Source organism: Nomia melanderi, chromosome 7 (assembly GCF_051020985.1).
Source record: "Nomia melanderi isolate GNS246 chromosome 7, iyNomMela1, whole genome shotgun sequence".
Classification (NCBI taxonomy): domain Eukaryota; kingdom Metazoa; phylum Arthropoda; class Insecta; order Hymenoptera; family Halictidae; genus Nomia; species Nomia melanderi.
In genome coordinates, this window is record NC_135005.1 from 5,503,065 (window position 1) to 5,526,311 (window position 23,247).

Sequence of the window (23,247 nt, forward strand, 5' to 3'; positions counted from 1 at the left end):
TGAATTAAGCGTAGGCTCGATGAAACGTGATACGAATAATACGAGATTTTCACGGATACCATTCATTCAAAGGACACGCGTAACACACGATTATTTTCTTCCATGAAAATAACACGCGCCTCCATTGAGAACGAGACGACGACGCGTGGGCAGTTTGTATTTCGAGTCGCATAATTGTCGTCGCTCTCTGCACGTGCGTCTCTCATTAATCAGTCCTCTCCGATGGCTTCTGCTTTGTTTCGTTGCACTGTGACTAAAAAGACACCCCCACCCCTAAACCCACTAGTCGCTTTAACGTCCCGCTGCAGCCAGGAATTCCAATATTTCCTTCCTCTTCGTCCCTTTTTTTGCCAGTCTCTCTTGTCCTCTCTCATTTTTTTCCACGGAGCAAGCGGTACTCTAATTAATTCTGCGAGGAACAGGTAGTTACGTGAAATATAGACCGTTCTGTAGATGATGCTTTTGATGAATGTGCCTTAACTTACGTCGCTTGCGTGTTTTGAGCTGTTCATATTTATTTTCTCTGTTCTTTTTTATTTATTGGGTAATTACTTGGCTACCGGGTGAGTTAAAGTCCCTTCTCTGTTTATAAATTTATTTAAACCTTTATCCACTTGTTGGTAGTATGTTGTGAATATCGATTGATTATTGGGAAACTCATCGTGAAAATGTCGTTGTTGATTAATTGAAAACGTTTGTTTAATATTTATCTTGAGAATACAAGTGATAATAGATAAATTCTTCTTTAATACTATCAAGAAAGGGATTAAAAGAGATTTTTAACACTTTTTATAACTAATGGGTTGGAGAAGCTTCTTGTTCAATCTTTTTAATATTCCGAGTAATTAATAAGTATGAAAGCTTTTGTTCATAGTTATAGGCATCGTCAGAGTGAAAATAAAATAGAAATGTTATTAAGTTTTATTAATTTTTTTAAAGAAACTTAAAAATCAATACAATCTAACATCAAATAAGAAATAAAATAAATAATAATTTTCCTTTAATCTGTAGTACACATTTTATTATTGATCAATGATCAATTCTATAACTCTTGAATATTTCCCTATCATCGATTCAAATAATTTTGAAACAGTTAAATTTAATTAAATTACAACTGGAAGCATTTATATCTACCTATACCAAGTACCTCTAATTATATTTTAATGAAATTTAATTATTTCAAACGTGCCTATATTAAATACTCTTCTTAAAACACGTGTACGATAACTCGTTCTGCTCGAAAATTTAAGTAAAAGTACAAAGTGAAGATGCGAGATAAATTAATACGCCGTTCCCCCAGAAAAAGGGGATTAAAAATACACCGTTATCTTCTTCACGTATACTTCAATATAAACCAAGCGATATCTGATCAAATAATTTATTGGTTGTCGATAATGTTTTTTCCCGAGTCTTGTATCTCAGATATACCACGATTATGGTTTTTCTTTTGATGTGAAAAACTGTTTTACAATCGAGGAGATTCGTTGAACAGAGAGAAGCCGTGAAACGATGCTGTTCGTTGGGTTCGATGGATTTGTATTTTACAGTCGTACGAATTTACAGCACTGTCGATCGTTGAAAAACTTGCCACGCATAGGGTAATCCTCTTTGCGCGTCTTCACGAGTGATTACTTAAATCCTATTATTTGTGGCTGGCTACACCGATGCGTTAACTCCGACATTACGCACAAATAACACTTACACGGCTCTCGAACTGTTGGAACAGCTCATAGGTCTACTTGTAATTGGATTACCAACTTAAAAGCTCTCGTGCACACGTCTGTGGAAGTCCGCAAGGGGCTTCCACTTGAAGCTATCTTCGCGTTGTGACCCAAGCTGAACGAGACTGCAAACGGAAAATTTTGTGAATCGAATGCACACGGTGCTCCATTTTAACCAGTTAATCCTTTGCCTAGTGATAACGTTTCAAACGAAAAATTCAAACAGAATTTGACAAATCTAAGTTTACTTATTAACTTCTAACATAAATTAAGTATTACTTGTCTATTGTTAATCTTGAACGTTTAGAGTAAGTGTAGACACAAAATAAATATAAAATTCGTTTTTTTTTCTACTAAATTATTAACGACAAAGTTGTTTTATCAAGGATAGTTGAGAAGTAAATCATAAGACAAGGGGTTACCCTATATACTATTGTGGTTGAGAGAACTGAAATTTCTAACTAAAATTGAAGAAACTTTAAATATATTCTTGACAGTTAACTAATGCACCTTACTTGCCATTTTTGTAATTAAAATATACAATGCTACATTTCAATTAGTAATACATATATATATATATATAGAATGTTAAAGTGATTAGTAAATTAAATACATACAATTATAGTTGAAAGAATATTGAAAAGTTTAAAGTGAAGTTGGAAAAATTCCGGTGAATATATTATTAACTGCTGATTAATACATATCACTAGCCATTCTCGTGATTTCATTACATGTTAAAATTCTGAGTAATTAAGAAAGAAAATAAGTAAAAAACAAATAAAATAGTAATTGGAATTATTTTATTAAGTATCTTTTGAGACATGAAAATAAGAGAAAAACTTTTCTAATAATAAATGTTTGATATTAAAGGAGTCAGCGCTTCATTGTATCGATTTTATTGTAGGTGGAGTCGCTTAGCAGTTACGAAGGTCACCTCTGTTTTCTTTTAATGGCTTCCTATATTTATGTGTTTATCGGGTGATGGCAGCTCTTAAGACGAATAAAAATACCTATAAAAGAAGATGGAAATACATTAAAAAAACCGAGACGTCCTTCATATCTCCTAAATGACTTCACCATATAATAAAATTGATATAACCAAACGATAAACCCTGCAACCCTGGATCACTAAACTATATTGTTTTCATTAATACTTTTATTATCATATAAAAATTACAAAAGAGGCATAAACTTAGGTATTTCTTTTCTAAATTAAGGATACGAAAAATCATAAACAAATTAAATTATATGAAAATATAATAAATTAAACTATACAAATAATAGATATGATTTTTGTTTTGACTAATAATAGTGTTCTAGCGTTAATATTACTAAAATAGAAATTATTAATAAAAGATTATTCTATTCGGATCCTTGACAAATTTATAAAACTTGAAAATGAAAGATACTCAAAGGAAGTTCTACAGATAGATAGTGCAACACGTACAAATATAACAGAAAAGCAGTTTAATTAGTATGCTTCACAACTTGTTTCCTTAACAAATGCGAAAGCTTTCCGAACTATCGTTCGTACGATATGAAAACAAAGTGAAATAATTAATTTTTCCAAATTACATATTACTACCAATAATCGATGATTATTCCATACGTAAGTCGATCATTTTTCGCCATTAATATACAATTCATTAAAAGCATCACGTAATACTGATTTTCATAAAATTATCAAATGCTGCAGAATTACACATTTTAAACAACTTTGTCGTCATTCTTTCCCTAATTCTAATTTTACTTACAAACTTCAACGTAACCATGTAAATTACACTTTTGAGGTTATAAAACTAACAATTTCCTCGCATCATCCAATTAATCAGTTTTATTGACAGATAAAAACCACCAGACATCTTTCAGACTTTATTTAGTTATTAATCGGATCCAGCTACAACAGAAGCGAATTAAAAATGTTTCTTTACAGAACCCGACAAGAGCTTTTACCGCGCAAGGTAACCTCTCTAGCCTTGATTTCTAATCAGACGGCTATCCGGGGCTCTCGTCGATCAAGAGTATAATTAGAGGGTGGGAGGGGTTGGTTAATTACCGGGACGGGGTAGAGCGGAGCGCGTCGTTCAGACGGCGACGCGCGATGACAGTGAAAGAGCACCGACAACGAAGACGAAGATGAAGGGTACTCGGCGACGGCACTCCAGATAGTGAAAGGGCACGTGTTGCAAAGCGATTTCACCCTCCCGCGGTTAAACACACCTCGCCGACCATGTATCGATTTAAGGCTACTTATTTCGACGTGCCTGCGTAGGTTTTGTGGCTGCGCTGTGAACGTTTCAGCGTCGCGTCGTTCCACGCGTTCTCTGCATACGATGAAAAAGGTCTCTTCAGCGTTCAACCGTGCCTTTTTAAAGGTGTACGCGATCCGACAGATTAAAATCGAATATTTTTACAGGCTCACGCTCGTACACCACGGAGACCCGCTGTCACTTCGATTTTCCCACGGGTTTCTGTGGGATGAGCGCCGTTTCGAGATCGGTCAATCGTGATACACGATTCTTTCCGTACATTCGCGTCGCGTCTCCGGCGCAATTAAGGGATTGACGTGACGGAAAGGTGTTTCTGAATGGACTGTTATTTGTCAATTCGTGTTGGTTCTTTGGTGTTTTGTATAGTTTGTTAACCTATTAACTAGTTAACTGCGTTTGACAAATGTACACGCGATCTTGAAATCAAAGTGATACTAATTCTTTCAACGATCAATTATTTGTTCTTTTCAGATCAGAACATGCAATTCTTCGTTTTACTTTAATTTTTTGTTAGAATGTATTATAGGTGCATTTGGCCTGCGTTCGACGAGTATACGTTTCGTTATTTGATTTCATTGCGAGCATTATCGGAAATGTTCAAAATTAAATTCCACAGTTAACTCATTTGCATCATAAGGAAGTATGAAACAGAAGACCTCAGTGTTGAGATAAATGACATTCAATTTTATTTCTGTAGCTTAAGTAGTTTATCGATTTTTATTACAATTATTTATACTGTTGTAATTATATTATATACATATGAATACAACTTCAGTGCTTCTTAGATGTTCGCAAATACATTCATAAACTGCTACATTGAACTGTATATATTGTGAATCAGTAAAACTACAAATCCTGGCAATTGTTTGAAATAAATGTAATAAATTGCAGATTTTGTTAATCTTAATATTCATAATTTATAATTGATAAATTATGCATTCTTCTTATCATCTTCTTCGTAATTTTTTAATAATTAATTTGTAATAATTTCATATATTTAAGAGCTGTGATAGGTTCATTGTTAAACCATTACCACTAACTTTGCATATTTCATAAATTTTCTACGGGTATTAAACAAAATATAATACAAAATCCAAACATTGACTATCCCAACGAAACAAGACTAGCGTGTATTGACAGAAAAGGCAAAATGCTTGAAATTGTGTGATGGAGAAGTGACTATATAATATATGTTACACATAGGTACAGTTTATGTCCGCTATAATAGTAGCTAGTATCAGAAGTGATTGCCGGAATGTGTGTTATCAAGCAAACCTTATAAATAACTTTTATTGGTTCTAAATTCTACCAGATGGAAATGGAATGTTATATTTTATTAGAAGATTAAGTTTAATCTTGCTACATTGTTCGAGATTTTTACAGCCCAATCATGCGTTTATTTTTTAACACCGTTATGTCTCCTTAGTCTTTTTACAGTTAATTACATTCTCATTTGTTGTAGGATATTCTTGTACTTGTGACGAGAAAGTTGATAGTAATATATATTGTATTTCTGTTTTTCAATAATATTTAAAATGTGTAGATGCATTGAGAAATACTGCAAAAGCTATCGTTTCAATGTGATGAGTGTGTTGAATGTACTTTGAGGGTTTTAAATTGTTTATCTACTAATTATTAATTATTTATACTAAACCATAAAATGTGAAATTAAACAATTTCAAGTAGCCATATATTTTGCTACTCCATAAAAGCAGATAGTAACGAGTATATTTGTTCAAATTTTTAAAAATTTGATGTCTTACAGTGTGAGATAATTAAGTAATAATTAATACACAAACAATTTAAAAACGTCATTTTTAAAAACGTACATCTACATACATTACCCAAAAATGAAACTGTCTATCAACTAACAGTATCAGCATCATCGTTGATCATTTGTCATGATAAAAATTAGCTCTACAATTCTTGTGTACGAAAACTGATAACAAAATAATTTCCAAATATTTCCATAACATTGACTCACTTATTACAAAGCTGGTCAATATCCATTTTTCCTTACACTAAGATATTTGAAGACTTGCATAGGTATAACTAAGATTCTACTGTATTAAGGTATTTAACTCCTTGCCTTGCAATAACGTGTCAGACACGTGATGTACATTTTAAACAGAATTGAACAGCATGAATATTACTCGATTCTTTTGAATTCAAATTCAATATCATTCTTCTATTATCAACTATTATGCTTTGGAGCAAAGATTGATATAAAATATGCCTATAATTTCGTTCTTTTTCCTAATAAATGATTCATGACAAAGTACTTGTACCGACCATAGTTGAGAAATAAACCGTAGAGCAAGGGGTTAAAGACTCGCATTCAATTCAATTCAATTAAAAACTGCTTATAAAATCTAAGATACCAAGAAAAATTTCAAAAGTAAACCAGTCATGTTATATAAACATTATAACTTCTACGAGAATTTTCTAATCCAGCCATCACTCGCACAGCAAACCATCTAACTCTTGCTCCATCCTCCAGCATCGTCCAACATCCATCCTCGATTCCCCACCTCCAAGAGCATCAATATTTACATTCAGCGAATTCATTGAAACTCAAAGAGTCCGAACAACAACCACGCTCGAAGTGCAGTGACGGGCACGTGGGTCCGAGGAGCGTGCAGTCTACGGGAACGAACCGTGTACACGGGAAATTGTGGCTATTATGGAGGGCGAAATAACGCGTGTTCCCCGGCCCCGAGTCGTTCAATGAGTTCCTCTGTCGACATGCCTGCCGACATGGCATTGTGCATCGTTCGCCGGCCCCAAATCCGGCACGTGTGCCCTCTCGATCAAACGCGACGCGTTTCGAAAACTGACTCACCCCCGCCACGGTTTCTGGTTAGGACTGCAGGGGGCCAAGAAGCGTTTTGCATACGAAATGAGGGGCTGAAATATTCGTCGCGTAATTCATATCTAGCGATGGGCTCAAGCATATCGCAAATAGGTTCGAAAGTTACTCAATTTGATTTAAACTGTCGGTCAGTTTTTATGACACTGACACCTCACCGATTTGGATAACCATGAAATATGCCGTGGGACTTGATTCTAAGCAATTTTTTCTTATACATATTGCCGCCATAGTTTTTCAGATATTCGCAAATGTGTGTCTGGTAATGGGGAGATATCGTACTTATTTAGAGAAAGGGTAGTCCTCGTGTGGCCTTCACCTTGACACATATTGTTAAGGTCATTGTTCTGTACATCTAGGACTTTAAACTTTTTAGCAATGAGTGGTTCAAAAGTTATGAAGCATTAAAGTTCTGCACTGCGTTTGAAATGTTCGTCTTCATTTTTATTTATTGAAGTTGTGTTTCTTATAATATGTGTATTCGATCTTCATTTAGATAATAGAAATTGGTATTATTGAGGCTAGTTTCTCTGGGATGGGATGCAGCCGCCTTCTCTTCAGAAAAACCAACACCACTAAAAACAATTTATCATCTAACGTGTTTATCTTTATTTTGTAACCAGTTATTTGACCGGTTATTAAAATGCATAATACGGCAGTGTTAATACATACGGTTAGTGGTAACCGTACTAAGTCGCAAAGAAATAATTTAATTACTCGAATATCAAGAAATCGTAGTTTCCATTTTTTCTATTATTTAACCAATCGATATATAATTTAACTTCGTTTACTGAAGGTTTTGCATGTTTCAAAGAATCTTTGTCCGCTAAAGGTTAACCTATTACTACGGAATTTAGTTTAAAAAATCTCTCGTTTTGTGCTCAATAAAATAAAATCAAGTGTGTAAATACTCGTCAAACACAGGACGGATGCAGTTAGTGTATATTTAAATGAAAATCAATGCAAGACAAATAGAATTACATGTTTATCTGAAAAAATAGTAACATTTCAAGCTTTAATCTCTTACCTTATAATGAAGTGTCCGACTTATGATGAAAATTTGAAATTGATTTCGATGAATCTAAACGTCATTTATTTATTTTTAATATAAATTAAATATTACTTAACTATATTCAATCTTTAACATTTCAAATAAACGTAAACACGGAACACGTATAAAATTTGTTTCTTTTTATACTAAATTATTACCAATAAAGTTGTTTTATCAAGTACAGTTGAGAAACAAATCATAAGGCGTGGAGTTAAGATGACGCGTATACTCGTCAAACGCGGTTAACTGGTTAGTATTCGAACCCTATGGTATGAACCGTGGGTATTGGATTTGGTCCCATCGCTAGAATATCCACGGTGTAATCCGTTCGCTTATCGGTCGGGGGGCGCCGCTCGAGAGTTGCCTTATCGTGACCGGCGCTGCGCCGACGCTGCACTTTTCATCGGGTTGTCGAGCGGCTATCATAATTTACTTTACGGCCGGGCTACTTCGAAGTGGCCGCGATTAGACAGCTACCAGCTCCGACGTTACAATTAAGCGTTTAAATGCGTTAAACGTTGACAAGTTTATAAACATGTTCGCAAAAATTGACTCAATGAACCGCATCCTTTTTCCAATTCTGGGGAATTGGACGCGTTCATACACGTGATATGGCCGGATGGGTTCATCATTTTCGTTGATTGGGGACGTAAATTTGTTTTTTGAGGTAATATAACGAAATGGCACTGTTTTATTCAGATAGTCAAATATCCGTATTTTCAATTGTTTTTAGTGGTGTATTTAATCGTATACAGAAGACTATTTAAGTTTAATTTTTTATGTGCTTACTTTCATAAATATATTTTTTTCTTGAAAAATATTAATGATATTTATGATGGAATAGTTCTTCCAAAAAAGTGGGCTATCTTTCCACGACTTACCCTATGTGTACTGGTCTACAAAAGTATTTGATATCAATATATTTATGACGGAAATGTACTCACTGGATAGTAAATATTTTGAAATTTCAAATTATAAAAATTCTTCTTAAGGATTTTCTTATGTATCAATTGATCATGAAGTAAATTTTAAGAATATTGTCAAGCAAACGTAGTAAATGTTAAATGACGTTCTTAACCTTCCTCATTTGCTTAAGATATTAATGATTCCAATTGCGTTCTGAAAGATTTTTAACGAATCTTTATGAGTTAAAAGAAATATGGTTGTTATTATATTTAAATCTACATACACAGATACAAAATCAAAAATCTACACAATTATGACTGTCATCTAAAGCAGAATAAATGAATAATACTTTCTGTCAAAACATTAGTTTTATTCCGATTCACCGTTCAGATCTACAAAGTTTTGCCAAAATCTATTAGCAAGGATTCACAGTATTCCTTTGCATAAACAACAAACATCTGTACCACAAAGAAACATCTCGCCAAACCTCTACACAGTAAACTATTTCCAATAGGTATAAAAAATGCACAATACAATTTCAGTTTACGTGAACACGTTGGCGTCAAGTATACCGTGAAATCGTGTATCCTTCGCCGTAAGACTAGAAAAATACTGTCGATCGGTCGGGCGTTCGACAATGGTGTTAAAAGGATCTTAAAAATTCCGAAAGTTCAGCAACGCGGAAGCACCCTGTTCAGGTGAAAACAAGAGACAACGGTGTGAAAACTCGTCGCGAGTAATTCACGACATAACGGCGGCAGAACAAATAACTCGTGGGCCAGTTGTTTGGTTTAGTTTCAGCCGAGTTTTCGTTTCGTGTTTATCGCCCGTGATTCCCGTAAAATCCGGGGACTATATTTTCTGGCGAATGAAAAAGAACGGCAGGAAAAAGTCGCTAAGTCGCGTAGCAAACATGTCGTGAAACCGTCGCGTATACGAGATAACGTTAAACTCTTTTGTTCATGAAAATCTTCACGGGCAAATTATGTCGGGGTGAGCTGGCTTTGCGCAACAGAAAAAATATCTTTCTAGCATACGAGGACATTATCGCGGTATCCATTCGTTTTAACGCTCGCTTTTACTTTTGTTCTTGGAACAGTAGACTTAGTGTCACATGAGAACTTCAAAACGGAATATGCAAGCTCAACACGTTGACTGCTACGAGAATTTTAAGTGCTTTATGTAATTTTATTTAATCTTTTATAATAAAGGCAAATATAGTATTAGAATCAATTATTAACGATTTGGTATTGTAGTTTTTAAGTTGTAGTATTATCTACATAGTTATTTAGGTTGCTAAATATTTTTATTCGATATTTGTTTTCTTACTATAGTTGTTTTTGGGTAATTTGAAAGCTCTGGTCATCGGTGACTACTGTGGCAGCCAATGTGTTGATCGTTTATGGAAAACATTGTGTGAAAATAAAAATAATACAATAAAACTTCGATTATCGAAACTAGTTGGAAGATGAATGTGTATTTTCTTGGCTGTTAAGTGCATAACTTTAGTTATATAACTAATTTTTTGATAGTTGAGCTTCCTTTTGGAAGAATTTTATAAAGCGAAGTAAATATTATATGGCCTGTATGGATACATAGTATGAATAGTGATTAATGAATAATTGTATAATTATTCTTAGTGGAATACTCTGTATACTGGATTATGTACTTGGTAACTTAAGACTAAACGTACCGGCATTTCGTACACAACTACTTCTAAAGTAATCAGTCGAATAACTGATTACAAATTAAAAGTGAACAAGTTAGATGATCAGTTTTTCTCAGTGGAACTAGAAATAGAAGGGAAGACAAATTTTAGACTGATTAATCGAACAATATAAAGTTAGATAATCGATATTTCTTGGTGGAAATACAAGGAAAAACAAAAATTAGTTAAATGGACAAACGAAAATGTAAAATTTCAAATAAAATTTTAAAGCCGGTCATTTGACCGTTTTCGTACGTTTAGTATTAATGTTACCATATATACAATGGATTACCTAAAGAACAGTCGAAATACATTTAGTCGAGCGCATTTTGCGCATTTCCTATACCGGTCGCATAAATATTTGTTTAGAACGCGATCGGAATGTAGACCGTTTCGAAAATATAGTTCCATTCATCGGGAAGGAATTTCAGTGGGTGCCTCTTCTCAGATATTAAATTCCGCAGTCATCGCATCGGGAATGTTCCACGGCACCCTTTGGTCAGGTGTTTGGTGGATTATGTATCGCTACGAGTTTAGCGCGGTGCATTAGAGATAATGGTCGTTATTTATCAACAGGTCGTCGCGTTTGTATCTCCACCGGTGACTCGAGCTTAACGGCGATTTATTTGCACAGAAAACCTGACGGTGCAGCTTTGTAGCTTCTGCGGCGGTCACTTGTATGGCTAATATTACAACGATAACTGAAATTGCGATCATTGACCGATTTCTGGCTTCAATTTGAATTCTTGGGGTACAAATGATTATTATAAATATCGTTGCTTTGGATTTTTATGGAATTGGTATTATGTTATTGTTTACCTATTTTAACGATTATTCATTTAATGTATTACGAGTATAACATAATTATTATCGTGACATTGTAAATTAATATGATTTTATATTTATACTATATTTATATAATTATATTATAACGTTATACTATGATTATATAAATATATTGTAATTATAACATAGTTATATAAATTGATTTCTATTTCATAAAATATTTTCAAATTTGTTACTAAAGAAAACATAATTTCTTACGAGACAGTTATTCTACTTTTACTTCATTAAGAAACGTATTATTACGCGTCTTCTTAAACAAAAAACTCTTTTAATTCTTGTACATTACATGTATTATCCGTTGAACGGTCGAGTGTCTGGCAACAACGTTGAAAACCGACACTGAGTTATCTAACACTTTGATGGCCGGTATCACATTTGCGTGACTTTGCTCGGCCAACCGGTTATCGGCAAGTATCACGCGAACCAATTTAAAATTCTCAATACCAACGCAATGCGCCTGAACGCAACATTTCTCAATAATAAAACTATGTAAATATTAGATTTTATATTTGCAATAACGACGATTTTATTAGCTTCTAAAGAATGAACCGGGGTAGTTCTGTAGATAAAGCATGACAAACCGTCAATTGATATGACAGTTGGTAGTTACAATAAAATTAGCAGTGATTAAAGTGTTACAATTGAAGCTGTACAGTATTTGGAATCAGTTTGCCCAAAAACTTGTTCTATCTTTTTTAATCGCATTAATACGTTCATAATATTGTATTCAATAAATTTTCGAAATAAAATATTGAAGAAATGAAACCAAAAGAAAGTTATCGAGTTTCTATAACATTATTTTCATTTTCTTTACGTGAAGCGTTGGATTGTGACCGTCACGAATATGTGACGTTAGCAGCGAACGTGTTAAGTCCATTTAAAAAAAGGCGGTTGAAAATAAAAAGGTATTGTAGAATTGTAAGTATTATAACTATTAAATTAATCTTCTTGAAGAACGGATTTAAGACATTTTCGGAACAAATGGATCATGTTATTTGCCTCCAATTATTTTCTTGTGTAAGTACCGGCTAGAATACACCTTTTCCAGAAATTAACCGGTTTGCTTTTCTTTGTTATACAAATTATAAAAGTACATTTATTTCATTTCAATTGATTTATGCTTCCGAATGAATTTATTCACTAACTTCTCAGAAAGACAGCTGTATCTTTTAATATAATTCAGTGTAGTGTCTGGTAAGTTTTTGAGTTAACATGTTGACTGTCATGTCATCCGAATTCAGGTGACACGTATAATTCCCAATAGGCCGAGTCACCCTACATGAATGACGATTGGTTGCTCTCAAACGGTACAAGTAGGTTCTTCAAAGGTCAGAAAACAGTTCATAGTACAGCTAATAAAATAGTATAAAAAATTATAATAATAATGTATTATATTATAAACAATATACTTAATATAAAAACTTTTTTAGAATATGCAATTATGAAATACGGCACATATAATGGAAATTAAAACACAGTTCTTTGTGAATATTTTAATTAGCGTTTGCAAAAATTCGCTAGCTACGGAACCCCTTTTCATAAAACATCCTTTGTTGGCCGGCTGGATGGCAAACAACTGAAACATCTGGAGACAAAAATTGTTGTGGATTTATAAACAGAAATATATTATCTAAAATGCGGCGTACAGACTTTTCGAAATTTTTATTATTATGAAAATAGCAAGCATTTGAAACGTAAAAACTTGTTTTTATCTCAAAAAATTACCTTCAAATATTTATAAAAAATTAAATGATTGAGATATCGACAAATCCCTACGCCACATTTTAGATGACGTATTGCAGTTTATAAATCCAAAAAAATTTCACTCTTTGGACGTTTCACTTGCTTACAATCAAGTCGACCAACAATAGATGTTTTACGAAAAAAGATTGCAAGACTAGCGAATAACTGTGCCATTTTACATTTTCCTTCAGAAGAAAACATGAATATAAACCAGAAGGTTACAGTTACACACCCAGAAAGAAATCAGAAATTTCCACTTGATACTTATTAATAAAAAAATTCGTAACGTTTACTATTTTTCGGACGTCCCTGCGCGGTGTTCCCCCTTAACCTATTAACTGTAAAATTTAGTTTCAAAAATCTCTCGTTCTGCGCGCAATAATGTCAAAAAATGAAGCGTGCGCTTGTCAAACGCAGGACGAATGCACCTAGCGTATATTTTAATGAAAAACCAAAGCGAAAGAAAGAAGAATTACATGTTTATCTGAAGAAATAAAGAACCCGTATCATTTCAAGCTTTAATGCATCTCGTACACTTATCGAACCCAATTAACCTGTTTAAGATAGCTACAATAACATCTAAACTACAATCTCCCCTGATTTTTCCAAAATCCCTCGTAGTAGTCGTGTCAAATTATTCCCCGTAGAACGCGCCATTCGGCCAGAAATGGGAAATAATTTCGTCCCGACCACCGGGACCACCCTTGCCCAAAGGGTCCTCTAATGGGAATGTTAGAGAAGACGTGTCCCGTGTTTGGAATAACACATTGTGACGCGTCAGGTACTGGATAACGCAGGCGAGCGCGCAGCTTCGCGTGCATGCACGCTGAAATACGAGGACCCACGTACTTACTACACCGCCGTGCCACGGACTCGCATCAGCATGTTTATGCAGGTGCATCCGCGCTTGCACAGGTATGCAGTCTCACGGGCGGCGCGCGGGGACCGGCGCCCTCGGTGTACACTCGTAACAAAGGATGCATTATGAAGACACAATGATGCCGCGTGGACGTCCGTTCGACCACGCGCGCGCGCGCTCACGCCCCCGCAACGCGAAATTTTAATCGAATCAAGCCGGCCTGACGATCATCGGTGCGCGGCTTCCGCGGGGATTGGCTCGCCTCGAGCTTAATACTTTGACACTGAAACCGCGTTACGTTAATGGAACGGGTACCTGTAATCAGTCTCTTTTTGGCCGTGTCGTTAGAATACTGGTGGAAATTATTGTCATTCAATGGGATGATGGTTTCGATGGGAATTTGTCGACGGCTTTGTGTAATGGGATTTTGCCTGCTATTGTTGAGGGTGATTGGAATGTATCGATAATGGGGTAGGTAAAAGGTGAACGTGATGTGAAATGTAATGTAGTGTGTAAGGGATATAATGCAGCACTTCTTAAACTGTTTTCATTCATGATCCCGTCTTGTCATCGAGATTATTTTTCGACCCCAGATTTAAATGTAACATAAAGATATAAAAATAAATATTTTCCCATTAATAATTTATTTTCTTGGTAAACAGTATACACATGAAAAGAAATAGTTTTAGGATTTGTTTCAAATATAGAAACATTAATAAAAGAAAATCACGTTTTAATAATGCGTTTAGTGGTACTTTTTAATATATAAATATAATTTACAGCTTGACTTGGCCAGTATTACGATTTTGTAACTGTGCTGTACGGAAAATGTGATATATTGAATTAAAGATAATGAAGTATTTATGTGAATATTTTGGAAAATTAAGGAAATTAAAATTATTTAAAGCAATTTTTATTTCTAAATAGAAAAGAAATTACTTTAACATATGATCGGTCAGATATTTGTTTAGTACATAATTGTTTCAAGTAGCTTTGTTAGTTATTGAACATCATCGTGATTTAAAGCATTTACTTTCACAACGCTGGCAACCTTCCTACGGCGTAGTTTCGTTGCAACGCGGAAATTCCATAGAAAATGCGGAAATTCTCTTACAAAGCAATGTACATAGTAAGTATTTACACATTGTTGCAAATCATATTGTACCACGCTTGCTACAAAACACATCTCAATAAATAATTATAATTTTAGTTTGTTTATTTAAATCATTTTCTACTTTCCTATTTATGTTATATTTTATATTGAAATGTATTTAATTTTCTTAAAAAATATTGTATATCAAATATATTTATTCGCAATAAATAAAGGAAGACAATATTTTTCACAAAAAAGTCACATTTTACTATGTACTAATGTTTTAATATTTTTTATTTATTCTTAATACAAATGAAATGTGACTCGTCTATTATAAATCTCTAATCTTTAAAATAAACATAAACAAAGAATAACCATCAAATTCCTTTTTATGTTCATCTAAATCATTCGCAATAAACTATTTCTACCAAACTCTGTTGTAAAAGAAATAAGACGAAGTGTTAACAATCTAAGTAAATGGTCCTAATCAATAATATTGAACAAATGATAATGTAAGCGATCATATAAACATATCGTATGCATGATTTACGTGTGTTTTGTATTCCATCAATGTATGGTTGTACATCGTGTCATTGTATTGGGTCAATTCAAGCAGTGTATTTATATACTTATTCATCAAATAATTCACGCACTTCTATCAGCTTCGAAAAAAGAAATTTCTTTGTTAACCACACACAGAAAATGTCCAAACTTTTGCATCACCCTAGTACAACACGGTGGTAAAGGGAATAATTCTATAAATAAAAGACGTGTAAAATTTAGCGTTATTCTATCAAAGAATAATTCCTCTGTCGTTCACAGCAGCAAGTTTCCTGCTACCATTTACATCGATCCTATTTTGAGAATGATCATTCGATCACCCTGAGCCCGACGTAAGTCGTCGAAGAATGCAGCCTTGCCCCATAAAAGGGGGGCTCTCGGTCGCAGCGAACGTCAGCCCAGTCTGACAGGTAGATACCTACCTACACGGTCCGCTCACGACCTTTCGAACTGACAGGTTTCGGAGCACACCGGTGCCTATAGTTAAAGTGATCCGAACCGGGTCAACGTGTGGCGTACCTGCGGCTCTCGCGTATTACGTACGGTACGTATGTATATACCTGCGAGTCGAATAATTATGCAACGAACTTCCGCAATTAGGAGGTTCTGGACATATTACTAGGCCTGCCACATAATGCCGCGAGCGGAATCACGGGACAAATTAAATCTTCGTAATTGATAGTCTGCTCTTACACGCGAACAATCTCTCCGAGATTTTCTTGGGATAACCTTTCGCGCTTAGTCCGGCTGACCTTAACATAAGGTGGATACGTTTTTAGAAAACGTCATACACTGTTGGTCAAAAGTTTGGAACCACTTGGTATGTAACGTCACAAATTAAATATGATGTGACTTATGAATATATAAAATAAAATAACGAAAATTATGTATCTTTGAATAATACACTGTAGGGCTACTAAAATAAAAAGGCGAACCGTCTAAAACACATATGTCTATGTTTCTTTGTTATACGTTGAAATTCTTCAATAAACGTTGTTGAAACAATATACTTTATTTAAAAGCTTATTTTGAATGTACAATTGTGAAGTACGGCACAGAATTGAAATTGAATTTAATTATTATTTTTTCCAATTATTTTTCTATTGCAATATGTCATGAAATTTACAACCATTTTTTACCAATTTATAATCAATCACAGAAATATGCAAGATATATTTTTATGGTGGTTGTAAAAAGTATCATTGATACTTCATCAGAAAATGTATGTTTGTTAAGAAAAATATTTTCAAGTGCAAAGGGTTGCTTTTAGATAGATCATAAGTAACTTAAAAATAAAAACTTAAACTTAAAAAAGTAGGTATAATTACATAAATATAGTTCATACATTTTGTAAAGAAATTAAATAAACCTCGACCTAAATATATACATAAATATTCTGGCATGTAAATGGTAAATACAAGTACCTCGAAGTCTCCTTTTATAGAAGATCAAGATTATGTAGGTATAATACGGGCAATGTAATTAACAGGAAATTATTCTACATGGAAGATAAGCACAAAAGGAGAATAAAATTCTTTTGTTTGAAATCCGTTTTTCGAAGCAATCCAATTTAAAAATTCGAAAAGCTGAGCATACTTATATTTAATTATATAGTTACCTACGGAAGGCGTTTAATCTCGTTTTTTTCAAACAAGGTCTTAACAAGCACTTCAGATTTATTTTCGCATGTCGAATAACTCCATGTCAAGTACACCACTTGAACTCAGGCAACAGTTAATCACTTGTATATACGCATTTTCAATAAATATTCCTATTTGATATTTCCAAGAACAAAGTTTCAAGACAGCAAATATTGTTGCGTGTTTCGAGTGCATTTTTTCAGTTATGAAGTGTCATTTGTGGACTACACTCCTATTTTTAATGAAATATGTTGTATAAATAATTATTATGTCTTTACTGATTTTAAAGTATTTATTATCACTTCTAACCATGACAAAAGTAAGAAAAATGTACAACTGAAAATAACCCATTCCTGATTTCTTCTTTTCCCAATTATTGAAGAGACAATTCTCTAAGTACTTACAACAGAAATAGATTTAGTAATAAGCACACTGAATTTTAAATCAATAGAAATCTTAATAGTAGCACTCTTGGAGTTTCTACAGAAAAATTTCAATAAATCAAGTTGACTGTTTGATAGCTTTAGTATTAAATTAATCGATTAAAAATAACTGTAACATATTACAAGATATTTTAAAACGTTGCACTGCTTATATACTGACTTGTGAATATATTAATCAACATGGTATAGATATCGAAAAAACATACCATTTTTTTCTGTGCTCCTATCTACTTCGTTGTGTTTTTAGCAAATCATTAACAGGTTGACTGCCACTCACTCCAATCGGAATGTATTTTTTCAATATTAAAATACTAATCAATTATTCTTAAAATTAAATAACGGTATTAAGTATTCTTATTTTATTAACTTCCAATTTATTATGTTTAACAATTTTATTGATGAAATAACAACCCGCAATTGAAAACGTGACGGAGTATTCATTTTAACGGGACAACACGTAATTTCAAGTACAGTAGCTGAGTAGATGATTAATTTTTACAGATATCACGAAAAATCGTGTATCTGTAGCGTTCCACAAGCACTGAAACTTCAAATAGACTGAACAATCCTTCAACGTTATTATTATATTATTTTAAACAAAAAATATTCGAAGAAACAGTATCGGCACACTAGCTAACTACTGAAAATGTCACTGGTGATCAGCCTATTAATAGATAAGTAACATGACAGGAAGTAACATTCATTTTAAAAAAGGAAGAAAATTATTTTACGCTAATTCGACATTAATTTCCAATCACGTTCAATTGCTTAGCCGGCCGCAGTCACTCGTGTAACGCCACGCGCTAATTACTTCTTGATTAAAACCTCTGGCCAAGCTTTCGTCCGACTTCGTGGCCCAGGCAGAGTCAACGTAACGGAAATGTCGTCGTTAATCCGTGATTAATCGAAGTGACGAAACTGCGAGCCAATTATCGATGTCGTTCAAAGGATCACAGAGCAGGACGTGGCAATTAAGAAATCAGTAATTACGCTGTCGATTTGATTTATACCTCTGGTTTAGTCGACTATTTTAATAATACATGAAACTTCCTTGATCTACGCTTATCGAAATACTTTCACTACTGTGATAGATTATATTGCAGAAATAAAGATAAATTATACTACATACTTTCAGGTGAATGATTGTGAAACGCACCTGAGCACCGAACATTTGAAAATATATTTGGTCGGTGTTTATTAGATTTGTATTAGTATTAGTTTAAAAATTCATTGAACATCCATTTTTTAAGTCCCCCCCCCCCCCCCCGTAATTTGTATACAGATGCAAAAGTAAATGCGATATAAAGTTTTTAAGCTTTAAGATAATCATTCCTAAGTCAGAGAACAAAATTGTATTGTAATTAAATTATAATTACGTACGTATTTACATAGTTCGATAATTAAATTGTGTAATACATATTAGGTAATCAAAAAGAGTTGCTATTAAACATGCAATTTTTCTTGAGCAATTGCACAGCTGTTTTATGTTCAAAAGTATTATTATTGTACTCTTTATTATATAGGTAAAAATTAAAAAATTAAATAATCAGAATGTATCTGTCAATAGAAAAACTTCATCCTCAATACGTATACAATCGTTAATATTAAAAATTTGTTGAAGAATTATTTTTACAAAATATCACCCTTTGCACTCGAGAATATTTTTCTCGGCAAATATTTATTATTTTCTGATGAAATATCAATGATATTTCTTATAACATACAGAAATATCTTGCATAAATTAATGGACAGAACAATTTTATTTCAATGTTCCAATGTTCCATGCACTACATAATATTTAATATTGATTTTTAAATTTTATAATTTTATTATTAAAAAGCGCCTCTCAAGTGGAAAGGATTAAATTCCTTATGTGTCCTGTTATAAGAATCACCTGAAATTAAATAAGATAGTAAAATATCGAGTATGTAATCAGTAGGAAAGAGATATTTTATATCATTTATTCACTTGGCTGGTAAACAAGCGTATTAATTTATATAAAGAACAGCGAGGCGCCTTTTCTTCGCCGATAGTCGTCGTCAAACTCATTGCATGACATCACTGTTTGCCACGAAATTATGAAATTGTAGCCAGCCCGCCGAGGCACTTTAATTGAACTCACTTGAATACGGGTGACGTACGACGCGGTTTCCTCGAGAGCCATTGTAACTTGCATTTCGTCTTAAACGGTCGTCATACAATTGTATTAGAACGTTTTACCTCTAAAAATAGCATCAGAAGAAACGATCTGAATTTTCTGAACTCTGTTAATCATAAATGTAACGTACTGCATTAATGCAGCGTGTAAATAGACAAATGGAACTTTACTAGTGTGATTTGATTTCTTTATTACTTAAAATGAAATTAAAACGATATTTCACACTGAAATTACCGAGCAGTTTTACAATATATAGGAATACAATAAGCAGATATATAATATAATAATATACAATAAACAAACAATGCCATAATTATACTTATTCATAATTTTCCTTAAATATTTCCTACTTCCATTAAAAATAAATGTTCAGTAACGTAAATAACTAGATAATAGTGTGACGTATGAACTATGATACCATATAATTAATAATTGTCCCCTTTTCATCTTTGCTACAAAAGAATAAGTGATACATAAAGCACTGAAGCTCTTCGTGACAGTCCACGTGTTAACTGTATGAGTATTATTTCCATCTGTCAGGCATTAATTATTGTATTTTTCTGTTCTAGCAAAAATGTGTGAAAGCGCGTGCACTGTACGACAACATTGCAGAAGCTCCAGACGAATTGGCTTTTCGAAAGGGCGATGTTCTCACCGTGCTCGAACAAAATACTGCTGGTCTTGAAGGGTGGTGGTTGTGCGCGCTGCGCGGCAGACAGGTAATTACTTCATCTAACGAAATTTTACAATGTATTGTCTGACAAGACACAGTAGATGGTTCCAGGAAACAGGAACGGACAGGAATGAGAAAGGGAGAATATTATATGGTCTGCTTAATTATGAAAGTAAGTCTATTTCCCCTTCTGTTGAGATGTTTGAGGGCTCGTGCATTTCAATAAATTCCAAAATACTAATCAAATGTTCTGAGTTTGTTAACGTTTATATGAGCTCAAATAAAAATGAATATATTATAGAGATGCTTTCATGTTAATAGTAATAATTTAGTTAATAATAATATTTTGTTTTCCATTATAAATGAACTTACACTATTTTCGTGATAAATGAGTTCCTCATAGTGTATGAATATCTTAAAATATCATATAAACCAGAGATTGTCTATAAATAAAAAGTTTACATTAACTTATAAAGTAGGCTATAAATTATCTGTTCTCTTAATTTTGTCTACGTATACGGAACAATTCTTTGTGAGATTTCGAAAACACCGATACGTCTTTCTACAGTTTTATGAAACATGAAAAGATAAATTAAGTAACTATAATGACGTGCAGTAAATTGTATACACTCAGGAATAAAAATTCACAATTTTCGAAAGATAAGGAAGAGAAAGGCACGACACCAAGAAAAATGAGATAAAAATAATTTCTCAAGTTTAACACCAAAGTATTCTCCCTCAACCTTTAAATACGACTTTATATTTCGAATTTGTAATTATGAAAAGTGACCCTTAAACACAATTTGCTTTTAGTAATTTCATTTTATCTTCTTTCAATCATGTTACACTTATTATAAGTAAATAACAACTTCGAAATAGCATTTCTTAAAATTGCTACTACCGCCAAAACGAACGGACTCATTAACGAAGTTAATATTTTGCTAGGAAATAAATATCGTAGTAAAATTTCTTCTCACTGCATCTGGCCGAAGCTTTCTATCGATCCCAGGCTCGATTTTTTGTAGGATGCGCTAGTCTTCGGTGAATCCACCCCTTCGGTAAACTCGACGATTACTCATTCCACGAACTCCCGCAATTGCCTTACTTATCGAATCCTGATGATCGAACGACCTACCGCTTATGTCGGGACCACACTGCTATTTGTGAGTAGCTCTGTGTTCGTTGACCATTGTAAACCGTATTCTATTCGTATTCTATTTTGAACGGATCGTAACAGTTCACTTGGGTTTCTTCGTATGTTATTTATTTCGGTAGCAGAGAGCTTCGGTATAATTGAAACTAATAAGTAGAGATCTCTATTACATGTATATTTAACAATAAAATTAAAATTAAAATTAAAATTAAAATTAAAATTAAAATTAAAATTAAAATTAAAATTAAAAATTAGAAAGTAAATTATATAGTTACTTTCACTTTAACATCAAAAGGCCATTATTCAATGCACCATTAGTAATAACATATATTTCGAATAAAATGAGGTACTATATTACTTTTCGAATAGAACAAGCTTCAAATCAGCGTGCATACATAGTTACTTGTCCTAGTTTCAATATTTTGTCAAATATTGAGGTAATAAGATAGTGTAAAACTTTTTCCAATACCTAATATATATTTTACAAATCCTTTCACATAATTAACCCGTTCAAAACATAAACAGTGGTGAAATAAGAAAACTGAGACCCGCCATTTTAACGGATGTAATTATTCTACTATTAACTCTCCAATCGAGAGCAATGTGGAATGCGTGTTCCACATATTTCGTCAAATATTCCCGCATAATTGAGCGTTAACCTCTTTTGAGTATTTTATCAGGCAATTGTTAATTATCATCGTTATTTATTAGTCTCGTTAGTTAATCAATTGTCATCTAATTCTTAGAACGTATCTACATAACAAATAAAACTAGCCCGCAATTTCATATTGAAAAATCAAAAACTCACCCCCGGTTAGACGGTTAACCACCGCCCCCCCCCCCCCAATATTGTTCATTGCGCATGGGTCAAAGTGAAAAACTATTTTTCTATTATCAATTCATTATGTTCAAATTAAATTTCCTGCAAACTGATGCTAGTAAAAAGTTACACAATTTTAGCACATTGCTGGCAGATCACGAGTTAACTCGTGTTTGGACTTGCATTAGCCATTTCAATGTTTGTGAAGTAAATGTATTTTATTGAATATAAATGCTGTAGAGAATATTAAATACTTACAATACCTCTCAATCGTAAAACAACACTGTACTCAGAAAAAAGATAATGCCGCCATATTGGCAACATCTATTATGAAAACAAATATTAAATGTCGCCACTGCGATGGTACCGGTTTCCAAAGGATTAACACATTGAATTCCACACGATTTTACAGAGCAAAATACACGAAATGAGAAAAGATATAATATTGAATTATTAAATCGAATTGCGTTATTTTTATTGCACGTTTATCTTGTCAAGTGTCACTGCATCAGGTAATGTAATTTATAACATAGAAACGCTTTCAAATAATCACCGTTTAATCGAGTGAATTATAGTGAATTGATTTGGATGGCATTCATCGTGTTAATAGCAAAAGGAAATACTACGGTAAAAGGTTGAACAACGTAACCAACCCGAAACAGGCCGAACAAGCGTCCGTTCAATTCGTGTAAACGCGCCATTATATATGCTCGGCTCGCGACAAGACAAGACC

At 33.4% G+C, this 23,247-nt stretch overlaps 1 protein-coding gene across 1 annotated transcript in view; it reads left to right on the plus strand.

The window, feature by feature from the left end:
- The window catches only part of p130CAS (Serine_rich_CAS and FAT-like_CAS_C domain-containing protein p130CAS), a 191,693-nt gene that overhangs the window by 97,639 nt on the left and 70,807 nt on the right, over positions 1-23,247 (plus strand). Inside the window, exon 2 of the mRNA XM_031970481.2 lies at positions 20,438-20,587. Within this exon, the coding sequence (XP_031826341.1) occupies positions 20,438-20,587 (150 nt within the window). The remainder of the gene's footprint in view (positions 1-20,437; positions 20,588-23,247) is intronic.